Source organism: Neofelis nebulosa, chromosome 7 (assembly GCF_028018385.1).
Source record: "Neofelis nebulosa isolate mNeoNeb1 chromosome 7, mNeoNeb1.pri, whole genome shotgun sequence".
NCBI lineage: Eukaryota > Metazoa > Chordata > Mammalia > Carnivora > Felidae > Neofelis > Neofelis nebulosa.
In genome coordinates, this window is record NC_080788.1 from 29,379,233 (window position 1) to 29,392,253 (window position 13,021).

The 13,021-nt window shown below is 39.2% G+C and overlaps 1 protein-coding gene across 3 annotated transcripts in view; it reads left to right on the forward strand.

Moving 5' to 3' along the window:
• Nucleotides 1–409: 409 nt before the first annotated feature.
• FBXO22 (F-box protein 22) overlaps nt 410–13,021 on the forward strand; it is a 31,502-nt gene continuing 18,890 nt past the window's right edge. Inside the window, exons 1-4 of one of the 3 annotated variants that reach the window (XM_058736938.1) lie at nt 410–654; nt 1,017–1,155; nt 5,754–5,844; nt 6,639–6,734. In XM_058736938.1, the coding sequence (XP_058592921.1) occupies nt 500–654; nt 1,017–1,155; nt 5,754–5,844; nt 6,639–6,734 (481 nt within the window). In that variant the 5' untranslated portion in view covers nt 410–499. The remainder of the gene's footprint in view (nt 655–1,016; nt 1,156–5,753; nt 5,845–6,638; nt 6,735–13,021) is intronic. The other 2 variants (XM_058736936.1, XM_058736937.1) reach the window with 2 other exon arrangements.

Below are 13,021 nucleotides of genomic sequence, written 5' to 3' on the forward strand. Positions count from 1 at the left end.
AAGATGGTCATCTACACACCTGTCATCTTCACAGTTTTTTGTTTTTTTTTTTAAAGCAGATACTGCCCGTTAAAAAACTGGACTCATGTTAACAGACATTTGTACTATAAAGAGGGACAAATATTACCTACTTTCTTCCTAGAAGATACCATGACTTAAAGTTTTGTACCGACAAAGAATATAGCGCTGCAAGTGCAGCGAGAGGCACAAGAGGAGGACCTATTTTTGCCTGTGAGAGGCCTCCTACAAGGTTTCCGCAAGATCATAGGACGCAAGCCCGTTCACTGCCTCCTGCCGCCAGCGGGCCCTCGGGGATCCAAGCAGGAAGCGGGCTAGCCTGGAGTCACGTGGGTGGGTCTCAGCAGCCTGGCTCCCCTAACCGGCCGGAAGTGGCGCGCGCGCGCCTGCTCAATGCGCGCTAGCTGGGAAGTCCTGTCCCGGCCTAACCAGTGCCTCGCGAGTCGCCGTAGTGCTTGCTTGCTGGGCGGGTTGGTGAGGAATGGAGATGGTGGGTGGCTGTAGTGATCGCGGTGGTGGCGATCGCCAAGGCTCCTCCGCGGACCCACAAAGCACCTTTGTGTTGGGTAACCTAGCGGAGGTGGTGGAGCGTGTCCTCACCTTCCTGCCCGCCAAGGCGTTGCTGCGGGTGGCCGGGTGAGGAGAGAGGAGGCGGGAAGCTTACTTCGGGACTTGCCTCGGGCTTGCCCTGGCTGGCGGGGTGGGCAGACATCTTCGGGACCCACGGCTGCCCCCGGCTCCCTTCTCCTTCTCTGAGGTGATGCCCCCATCTGCGTGGTACCCCCGCCGTACCCCTGTCCCTGTCTTGGGCACTCTTCCCAGGGGGACGAGGTGTGCCTTATGGTTGTCTCTGCCCCCTGTTCTCCCTCTGAATCTGTGCCCTGACACCCCCTTCCCGGACTTTTGATCCCGCAAGAATTTCCTCTGTTCTAATTGGGGTTGTCTGTGAGAGGGAAATGAACGACCCTTCACAACCCTTTGTGCGTTTGCGTCCCCAGCGTGTGCCGCTTATGGAGGGAGTGTGTTCGTCGGGTGTTGCGGACGCATCGGAGTGTGACGTGGATCTCCGCAGGCTCGGCGGATGCTGGCCAGTTGGAGGAGCATTGCTTGGTCCGCGTTGCAGCCGAGGAGCTTGAGGCAAGTAAGACGGGAGCGTCCTGCACAGGCAGTTTCAGGGTTGGTGGGTCAGTCTTCGAGTACGAAATCTTTTTCTTTTTAATCCTTATTTTGTATGTGGCCTTATTCTTGGTAATTTAGGGAACATTTTCTCGTGACATGAAAATACTTATAAACACCCATTTTAATAACTGTATATTGTAAGGATGTGCCATGATTTATTTGACTGCTTTTCAGATGTTGGGCATTTTGTGTATACAGATTTTTACTATTCTAATAACGCTATGCCGAACCTTCCCTTTACCTGCTTCAAAAAAAACAGGTATTTTCATTGTTTGTCAGGGAAGGCAGCAGGATCTCTTTGATTAGTGTCACATTAAAAAGCCAAGAATCAATACTTAAACCCAAATATTTCAACCTCTGGTCCTGACTATTCTTTTGTATTGTATCTCTGGGCCCCTGTTTCTAAAGTTGGGCAATACCTAAGGAGGTAAAGACTTGAACTATGAAATCAGAAGGGCAGACTTCTTGAGGATAGGTGACAGTGAGGCTGTGGTATATTATTTGGGAGTGGGACCGAGCTATTTGAGAGTAAATTGCCAATCTAATATTCTTTCACTTCCTTATACGTTAGCATGCATTACATACAAACAGGAATATTCTACACCACCACGGTACAACCATCAGTCAGGAAATTATTATTGATACATTTCTACCATCCATTCCTAAAATAACTTTCAGCAATGTTCCTCGTGGCAAAATAATGCATTTTAGAATCTTATGCTGTTGTCATTTCTTTAATTTTTGATGTGGAACGGTTTCTCAAGCTTTGTTTGACTTTCACAACTTTGACAGGTATGTAAATTATAGGCCAGTTATCTTGTAGAACATGTTTCTTAGATTCGGATTATGTATCTTTGGCAGGAATATCACAGAAGTGATCCTGTGCTCTTTTAGTTTCATCCTATTAGGTAGCATCTGATTTCCATTTTTGTCTCATTACGGGTGTTATTACCTTTGATAATTTGATTGACATGGTGTGTGCTAGATGTCACTACTGTAAAATTAGTCTTTTCCACTGCAATTAATAAGTATTTTGTGAGGAGATCTTTTGAAACTATGTAAGTATTCCTGTTTCAATTTATTCATTTATTTATATCTGTATGGACTCTTAAGTCTCTTATTCAATGCGATATCATCTCTAAAAGAATTGATTTTAGTGTCCAAATTGTCCCCATTTTGGCTAGCAGGAGGCCCTTCAGCTGGCTTCAGGGTCTTTTAGAGATGAATCTGTCACCTTTGAGCACCTCCTTTCTCTCTGACACAGCATTTTCTAAGCTCATCTTGTGTTTTGTCTGCTTTAGTCCTGGAATCAGCCATTTCTTTAAAGAGTTCTGGTTCCTTTAGTGGAGAATGGTAGTTGAAATGCATTGCTGTCAAAGGTTTTGTTTCTTTAGAGCCTAGTGGACAGAGCCAAGGAATATATGTATGTGTACAATTGTAACTATTATATATATGGAAATTCATGAGTTTGCTTAAGTACATCCAATTCCAGTCCAACACAGAATTCTTTACAGTTTTCTTTTCTCTCAGGTCATGTTTGTACCTCCCTTTTGGACAATGAAAAACCTGGCTTTCATCATTGTTAATGTGTTTGGATATTAGACAAATGCCCCATAAATGACCAATCTTCTGTTTCCCTTTTTCTCATGTGGATTTTCTCCTTACTCTGTTTGGGCTTTGGGACTCAGATCCAAAAGCAGGCTCGTAGGAAACTTTCTTCTTTGCATATTGGTTCAAACCCTGCCTGGTCTGTTTCTAGAAGTTGTCATTTGGAGAAGTTCAAAGTGCTGGCATACTTCCATAAAGATGTTCTTTGCAGCATCATTTATTATAAAGGAAATTGAAAACAACCTAATGTTTACAAATAGTCACTAAATGATGAACTGCAAGATGCATTAATGACAAGGGAAAATGTTCATCTTCTAAGTGAAGAAGGCAGATTATGAATTATGTTTAGTATAATCTGAATTGTTTAAAAACAAAAAAGGAAGAATAGAAAAGAAATAAGTCAAAATGTTAGCAAAAGTTTCCTGTCGGTAGAATTGTGTGATTTTTTTTTTTAATGCTTTAAATTTTTTTCTATTTTTTTTTCCTTCAGATTTTTACCACAGCAGGTATTATTTTCATATAGCTTTAAAAGTTTATACAATATAATGGCTGTTAATAACCAGACATATTTAGGTCTGAACCTAACTTTGGTGCATACCAGCTGTCAGTCTCTGAAAAAGTTACCTAATTTGGAGCACCTGAATGCCTCAGTAGGTTAAGTGTCCAACTTCAGCTCAGGTCATGATCTCACGGTTCGTGGGTTCTAGCCCCACATTGGGCTCTCAGCTCTCTGCTGTCAGTGCAGAGCCTGCTTCAGATCCTCTGTCTCCCTCTCTTTCTGCCCCTCCCCTGCTCTTGTGTATGTTTTATCAAAAATAAATAAACATTAAAAAAAAAAAAAAAAGGAAAAGGAAAAAGTTACCTAATCTCTTTGAGCTCCAGGTTCTATCTCTAAAATGTAAAGACAGTAAGAATTTTCCTCATACCCTTAAAGACTTGTTCTAGGGCTAAGTAATGGAAAGGTAATGCATATAACACATTGTCTTCAGTACCAGGGATAGCAATTTGTCAATGAATGAAATTACTATTCTCTATTATCAATGGCATTTTAAAAATTCATATAGTAATGCCCTTAAAGAAGTTTATTCATTGTAGTAAATGCTACTGTGGTTAAACTAAAATGGAAACCTTGTCCAAATCATGCTGTTTTCTTTGTGTTTGCCTCTAGGTTACCTAGTGGACGTGACACTTTTATAGCCATAAAGAAAATTAGTTTAACTTTTTTATCAGAAATATTTTCAAGTCTACAAAAAAATTTATAACATATCTTGCTATTTGGAACTTCTTTGTATAAGGGAGTGAGGTTGCAGTTGTCTCACATTGTGCTTTGAGACCTTTTCATGTTAAGGACTGTCACTGTCACTGCTTCTAGTGAGAAGTAGAAAGGAAGAGTCAAGCAATTGCTTTTCATTGGGTACCAAGAATGAGAGAATCCTAAAAACTCAGGACTAGACTTCCTATTTCCTAACTTCCTATACCAGGTATCACAAACTCAAATGACTCCAAAGTTAGGCAGGTGACTAAGTTGGTTTGCTGTGACAGCATAGGGAGCAATAAGGCCATGACAAACCAGGGAGTGCTTGCCTTTGTTTAGCCCTAGTCAAGAAGAATACGGTCTAAGTGTTGTTAGCATGTCTAGTTTTTCAAAAGAATCTGGAAATCCATATTTTCTGTAAATATTTTGTGTAATTTTCAATGTTGGTAACCAAATTACATCCTTTGAAAATGCCGTGTGGACCAAGAGAACTATACCCTTAGGTCTTATCAACCCTGGGGCCACCACAGGGCCATCATTCTGTCTCAGTTGCCTTTTTTGAATTTCTCTATATGGAATCTACTCTGAAACATTTTAACATTCCCCAAAATTACAGATTAACACTTTCTCATTTAATCAGTGTTGAAGTTGCTATATGTGAAGTACTTCATTCCATTCTGGTAGTAAAAATCTTTGAAAATAACCAGTTTAGAAAAAAACGTATGTTCATCCTTTTGTTTGATTCAGCCACTTTGCCACTTGGCTGTAATGTGACATTTAGTGGAAACCAGAAATCTGAATAAGCCTAGCTTGTAAGTGGAGATAAGGCACAAGTAAGAATGACTGGGACGTAAGGTATGTCATATATGAAGTCCAGGGTACTGAGGAAGTCTAAGAAAAGGTCTTGTAGGGGAGGTGGCACTTTAAGTGTCTCTTGGGGGACATAGTCCTAAATTAAGTGGGAAACGAAGAGAGCCGCAGGAGAATGTGCACAGCAGTGTGTGTATTTCTGGATTATAGTAAGTAAAAGTTTCCCTGGAGGGAACTAGTTGGTAAGGTAGAAATGAAGGCCTGGGATACTTCCATTTGGTAGGCAGTGAAAAGAGGAGCAATACAGTTTGTATACTTTCCTTTGTTGCTCGCACCTTTCTATTAGTGTGATGCCTATTCAGGAAAACAAGTAGCCCCTTTTGCTGGCATTTAATGTTTTTATTTAAAAGTTTAAATTATGGGGTTGCCTGGGTGACTCAGTCAGTTGGGCATCCAACTCTTGATTTTGGCTCAGGTCATGATGTCAGGGTTGTGGGAGCTAGGCCTATGGCGTGCTCCAGGCTGAGCATTGGGCTCACTTGGGATTCTCTCTCTTTCCCTCTGCCCCTCTCTCCCACTCTGTCTTTTTCTCTCTAAAATAAAAAATCAACAAAAAAGAGTTTAAATTATGAAAATGAACATTTTGAGTTAGGCTGGAATGAGTTTGACTTGAAGAAGAAATGAGAGATGTTCAAATGAATGAGCTGAAAAGGAAGGAGCAGAAGTAAAAAATGAGTGGGAAGTGGTTGGACTCAGGTCAGACACTGACCTGAAGGGAGGGTACATCCATGGCAGTTTGGACCAGAGCAAAACTTTAAGGGACCATGAGAGCACTTCTAGATTCATGTGATCCAGTTCCATTTTTGTTTTTTGTTTTTCTTAGCAGAATGTTCACATCTTACCACAGACAGTTCTTTACATGGCTGATTCAGAAACTTTCATTAGTCTGGAAGAGTGTCGTGGCCACAAGAGAGGTGAATATCAAAAGAAAAGGTTTGAGTTTTTGTTTCCTTATGTACCTCTAGAGCTAAATATTGTCCTAGTCTTGAGAGTTACTGACTTTCTGAGGCTCTAGGACTTCATGAATATATTGTCTTTGAAACTTGAGAGGCCCTTTTTGCTTCAAAGACTGATTTCTAAACCTTGCAGTACAACTAAAACAGATTCTTTAGAAAGTTGTTTTTCTCAAATTGAAATACTTTAGCCATCCAGGCACTTTTTATTATTAAAACAATGTATGTCTTTGGCTATTGAAGCCTTATATTGTGTGATGGGGACCCATTTAGGGAGACCAAAGTTATCTATAGATACCATGCATGCTTCTTGGCTCACTAAGAGCAGAAGTAGACTAGGTTTCCCAGGCTGGGCACACTGAGGTTCAGGGCTAGACCTGTGTTATCACTGTCTAATTTGAATCCAGGTACTGTCTATGCAGTGAAACAGTCATGCTCTAATATCAGCTAAACAGAGAGGTACAATAGCAAGTTAAAATTTAGCTGCTCCTGTTAAACTTAACATCACTGGGGCAAAAGCAGTATATGAACAAAGCAAGAAAGGCAAATTGGTGATGTTAAAGGTCAGATTTAGAATTTTAACTTATAAAATGGGCCCCAAATCGGAAAATGTATTCATCAAAGTTCTTAGACTTCTTTATAAAGCATTCTGGTGTAAATGATTTAAACTTTATTCATTGTTTGCTCCCCCCCGCCCACCACCATCAGATTTGATCTAAAATGAATGTAATAATTTTGCTAATGTATTATTACAGCAAGGAAAAGAACTACTATGGAAGCAGCATTTGCCCTTGAGAAGCTATTCCCAAAACAATGCCAAGTCCTTGGGATTGTGACCCCAGGAATTGTAGGTGAGAGAAAATACCCATTTGATAATTTCTTGCCTTGCGTTAATGTGGGCTCCTATAAACTGTTGAATTCTTTGTAGCTTAAAACCACATTTATGTTTTTGGCCATCCAAAAATGCCAAAAAATTACTCATATTTACCATGGTATATTTGACTTCTATTAGTGTTCTTTAGATTATTGTGGTTAGTATTCCCAGTCTCAGGGCTATCTATAAAAAACAAATGTGATGCATATCTTTCCAAGAGCCTTTCAAAAGAGGAAAGAGCTCACATATTTCCTCTCTCCAAATCAGAAAGCATTAAATGCTTTTGTCAGTACAACCAGGATTATTTCTGGTGGGCACGGGTAAGTTAGGGCTGGGATTTGGAGCTACCAGAAAGCTTCTGTTTCTCTACTTAGATATCACTGTTTGAAGTTTATAGCTATAGCATGAAATTATAACCTTTTCCAAGTTTGCTGCTGGTGAATTTTTGCTGTTTTTTATTATTCTTGATTCTTTTTTTTTTTTAATTTTTACTTATTTTTTTTTTTGTGTGTGAGAGAGAGAGAAGAGCGCATGCAAGAGGAGAGAGGCAGAGGGAGAGAGAGAGAAAATCTTAAGCAGGCTTCACACTTAGTGCAGAGCCTAGTGCAGGGCTCAATCTCCCGAACCGTGAGATCATGACCTAAGCCAAAATCAAGAGTCAGATGCTTAACCAGCTGAGCCACCCAGGTGCCCCTTGATTCCTTTCTATAGTTCATGGGGGAGAGACATTCTGTTGAGGCAGTCATGGTACAGTGGTTCAGGTACCTGGATTGGAATCCTGGGTGTACTACTTAGTCTCTGTATGACCTTGGGCAAGTTACCTAACCTTATAGGGCTTCAGTTTCCCCATATATGAAATGGGTATGATTGATAATAATTTCTTTGGAGGATTGTGGATTAAATGAGTTAACATGAAAAGTAGTCAGAATAGAGATGTGCAAGAATCAATGAGTAAATATCAGCTATTACTATTTTCTTTGTTCCACTCAGTAGTACTCCATAATTGGCATTTTTAATCTTCACTGAGAGCCTTTTGATCTGAATCTGAGATTCTTAACACAGTGAAGTACAAAGGATTTCAAGTGTTTACAAATGAATAAGGATAAATACATGGTTGATAGGGACTATTTCATCTCTACCATTATTGGCTCCTCACCCCTATACATTCTATTATATCTGCCAATCACCACACATTTTGTTCCTCATTGGATTAAAAAAATGATAGCAATAACCATGGTTTTAACTTTTGAATTTTCCTAAAATGAGTGGTCTAGGTTTACCATTACTAGTTATTAACAAATGCTTATACAGAATGGTAGCTTCATCATTTTCTTATGCCCCCCCACCCCCACCTCATCCACCATGGCATTTTCAAAGTACAGTCATATTTCTCCTTTTTAAAACTTTGGCTGGGGGACGGAGGCAGGAGAGGGAGGGTGGACTTGTTGGGGGGACCACATTGTGACAGTGGGAAGTCTAGCCTTCTTTTTGTGCTTGCCCTCTTCTGGAGTTTTAACTTTGCTTGTCTATTCCCCCAAGTTCCCTTATGATCTTGATGTCAGGAGTAGATGCCATTCCAATTCTCGTGTTTTCATGGACACACTTTGTGTTTTTGGTACCCCTGCAGCTAGATGCTTTTTTTGAGCCAGTTCCATGCATGTTCCAACAAAACTACTGCCAAGACAGTGGTTGGATTCCTTTTTCTTAGGCCACAGTTTAGTGATTATTTCTAAAGCAGCCATTGACTCCTAGCCCATCTTCATTCTTTAGGTTAGAAAAATTTCAAGTTTGAGGAAATTTGTTCATTCATATATATGCAAAGGTCATTTTCTTTCTTTTAAGGTAAATTTTACTTACATGACCTGCACAATCGTAAGTGTACTAAATTAATGAGTTTTGACAAATGTATACCCTTGTGTAACCTATACACCAGTCAAGATATAGAATATTTCCGTCACCTGAGGAAGATCTGTCATGCCCTTTTCCTGTCCATCTCTGCCTGCCAAAGAAACCCTGGTTCTGATTTCTGTGACCATGGGTTAGATTGCCTATTGTTGAATGTCATATAAATGGAGCCATATGGTGTATACTCTTTTTATGTCTTGGTTTTTTTCATACAGTATAAATATTTTTTAACACCATAATATTTTTGAGATTTACTTATTTTTTTTAATATGAAATTTATTGTCAAATTGGTTTCCATATAACACCCAGTGCTCATCCCAACAGGTGCCCTCCTCAATGCCCATCACCCACTTTCCCCTCCCTCCCACCCCCCATCAACCCTCAGTTTATTCTTAGTTCTTAAGAGTCTCTTAGGGTATAGCTCCCTCCCTCTCTAACTTTTTTTTTCCCCCTCCCCATGGTCTTCTGTTAAGTTTCTCAGGATCCACATAAGAGTGAAAACATATGGTATCTTTCTCTGTATGACTTATTTCATTTAGCATACCACTCTCCAGTTCCATCCATGTTGCTACAAAAGGCCATATTTCATTCTTTCTCATTGCCACGTAGTATTCCATTGTGTATATAAACCACACTTTCTTTATCCATTCGTCAGTTGATGGACATTTAGCCTCTTTCCATAATTTGGCTATTGTTGAAAGTGCTGCTATAAACATCGGGGTACAAGTGCCCCTATGCATCAGCACTCCTGTATCCCTTGGGTAAATTCCTAGCAGTGCTATTGCTTGGTCATAGCAATTTTTAATTTTTTGAGGAAGCTCCACACTGTTTTCCAGAGTGGCTGCACCAGTTTGCATTCCCACCAACAGTGCAAGAGGGTTCCTGTTTCTCCACATTATGTTACTGTGCATATTAGGAATTCATTTAAAAATTATTATTATTATTATCATTATTATTATTCTGTTATATAAAAAGACTATTTTCCCATTCTCTTTTTGATGGAGATTTGGATTGTTTCACATTCCTGGCTATTGTGAATGAGGCTGTTGTGAACATTTTTGTATAAGTATTCTTCTTCTTCTTGGGCCAAGAGGTAGAATTGCTGGGTCTTGGGCTTTGTTATGTTTAACTCAACAAGAAACTGCCAAACTGTTTTCAAGAGTTGTTCCATTTTATACGCACCAGCAATGAATGAGGGTGTTAGATGCTCATTGCTACATATCCTCACTAACTTAGTGTCTTCAAATGAGTCTTTCATTTTAGCCATCGTAGTGGATCTTAGGCGAGTTTTAATTTGAATTACTCCAATGATTTTAATTATGTTGAGCATCTGTTCATCTGTTTATTGGCTATTTGTATACCTGTTTTTATGAAGTATCCAAGTCTTTTACTGTTTTTTTTTATTGAATTGTTTTTATTTTTGATTTGAAGTTGTTTATATATTCTAATACAAGACCTTTATCAGGTATAGGTGTTGTAAATATTTATGTCCTTTCCAAGAAATCTTTGCCTATCTCAAAGTCACAAAGATATTCTCTATGTCTTTTTCTATAACCTGTTTAGTTTAGCTCTTACATGTATGGTGTGAGGTAGGGGTTCAAGGTTAATATTTTTTTCATATTTATTTCATCACCATTTTTTGAAGATTTTTCTTTCCTCTAATTGCCTTGACACCTTTGTTAAAAACAGTTGACTGTATGTTTGTGGGTCTATTTCAGTATTTAATTCTGCTTCATTGATGTATTTGTCTGTCCTTAAGCCATTGCCATACTACTAGAGGCCTTAATGTTCTTTTTAAAAACTGTTTTGGCTGTCTAGGTTCTTTGCATTTCTACATATTTTTAGAATCAGCCAGTCCATTTCTATAAAAAGTATATTGAGATTTAGTATATATTGTCATGAGATCTGCACTTTTTTTTTTTTTTAACATTTATTTATTTTTGAGACAGAAAGAGACAGAGCATGAATGGGGGAGGGGCAGAGAGAGAGGGAGACACAGAATCCGAAGCAGGCTCCAGGCTCTGAGCCATCAGCCCAGAGCCCGACGCAGGGCTCGAACTCACAGACCGCAAGATCGTGACCTGAGCTGAAGTCGGACGTTTAACCGACTGAGCCACCCAGGCACCCCAGAGATCTGCACTTTTAAAAATTGCTTTTGTTTTGATCTATTTTTGTGGAAGAAGGAGTCCTTATAACCTGAAATTTTTGTTTTTAATTCAGAATATATTGTGTGGGGGTTGATATGATTCTGAAATTTTCTCTTTGGATATTTTTTTTCATTTTGCTGTAGCTTTGGTCTCTAAAAAGCTTAACACTTTTTAAAAAGAGTTTTACTCTAGGGGCACCTGGGTGGCTCAGTCGGCTAAGCGTCTGACTCTTGATTTCAGCTCAGATCATGATCTCATGCTTTCAGGAGTTCAAGCCCCACATCGGGCTCTGCACTGACAGTGTGGAGCCTGCTTGGGATTCTCTCTCTCTCTGCCCCTCTCTGTACCCCTCCCCCACTCACACAGTCTCTCTCTCAAAATAAATAAACTTTAAAAAAAGAGTTTTATTATTTATGTTAGTAATATTTGTTGTTAAAGAAAAATGAGAAGATAAAGATGAGCGAAAAAAAACATCAAGCAACTTTAAGCATCATAGAGTTAACTACTCTATTAATGTTATGATGCATAACCTTCCAAATGTTCAATAAATAGCATCTTATGTAGAAATAAATACATGTATGTGTACATATATCAAGAATATAATATTCTAGGGGCGCCTGGGTGGCTCAGTCGGTTGGGCGGCCGACTTCGGCTCAGGTCACGATCTCGCGGTCCGTGAGTTCGAGCCCCGCGTCGGGCTCTGTGCTGATGGCTCAGAGCCTGGAGCCTGTTTCAGATTCTGTGTCTCCCTCTCTCTGACCCTCCCTCGTTCATGCTCTGTCTCTCTCTGTCTCAAAAATAAATAAAACATTAAAAAAAATTAAAAAAAAAAAAAAAAAAGAATATAATATTCTATAGACTTGTAACCTGCTGTATTTGTTTTAGTCTCCTGTGGCTGCCATAACCAGATAACACACTGGTGGTTTAAACAACAGAAATATATGTTCTCACAGTTCTGGAGGCTGGAAGTCCAAGATTAAAGTGTTGGCAGGTTTGCTTTCTCCTGAGGCATCTCCCTGGCTTTCAGACCACTGCCTTGCCTACTTGCTAAGTCCTTACATGGCCATTTCTCTCTCGCTAAGAATGCGTCTTTTCCTCTTCTTATAAGGATACCAGTCTTACTGAATTAGGGTCCAATCCTTAGGACCTCATTTATTACCCCTTTAAAGGCCTTATCTCCAAATATATTCATAATGGCAGTTAGGGCTTCAACATACAAATCTGGGGGGGGGACACAATTCTGTCCATAACACCTACCTTTAAAATTCACAACATATTACATATTTCCATGTTAGTAAATATGTCTGTCATTCTTAATGGCTGTGGTTGATTGTTTAAATATAACTTTTAATCTAAATACCAGTGTAGGGCATTTAGATTTTTTCCCTTTATTTTCTATTAAAAATTCTGTGATAAAAGTATTTTGTGTGTGTGTATGTGTGTGACTATATATCTGTGTATGTATGTATATATACATATATATTTTATATAATTGTCAAATATTGTTAAGATAATTTTTTAAAAGGGGAATTGCTGCAAAGATGTATTTTCTACCCTCCAACTTCTTATTTAGAAAAATTTCAACTCAAAGTTGCAGAATGATAGAATAGTAAACATTCATATTCCTTTGGTCTAGATTCACTAATTTAAAATTTTTTGCGGGGCATCTGGGTGGATCAGTCAGTTAAGCATGTGACTCTTGATTTCAGCTCAGGTCATGATCTCATGGTTCATTAGTTCGAGCCCCATGTCAAGCTGTACACTAATAGTGCCGGGGCCTGTTTGAGATTCTCTCTCACTCTGCCTCTCCTCCACGCACACACGTGCTCTCTCTCTCTCTCTCTCTCTTTCAAAATAAATAAACTTTAAAAAATTAAGAAGTTTGCATACAGTTCTTTTTTTCTCTTTGTTTATAAACACATTTCTTTCTGAACCATTTGAAAGTAGATTGCAGACATCATGACACCACCCCCAAAAATTTCAAAGCTGAGAATTTTTTTCTCAGATAGTGACCTGTTAACTTGTTGATTATCTTAGTGACCCAAACTATAGTTATCTAGGTGGCACTAGATAACATACCAAGTGAAATTTCAGTTTTTATTAAATCTGTTCATGAGGGGCGCCTGGGTGGCTCAGTGGGTTAGGCATCTGACTTTGGCTCAGGTCATGATCTCAAGGTTTGTGGGTTCAAGCCCCACATCAGACTCTGCTG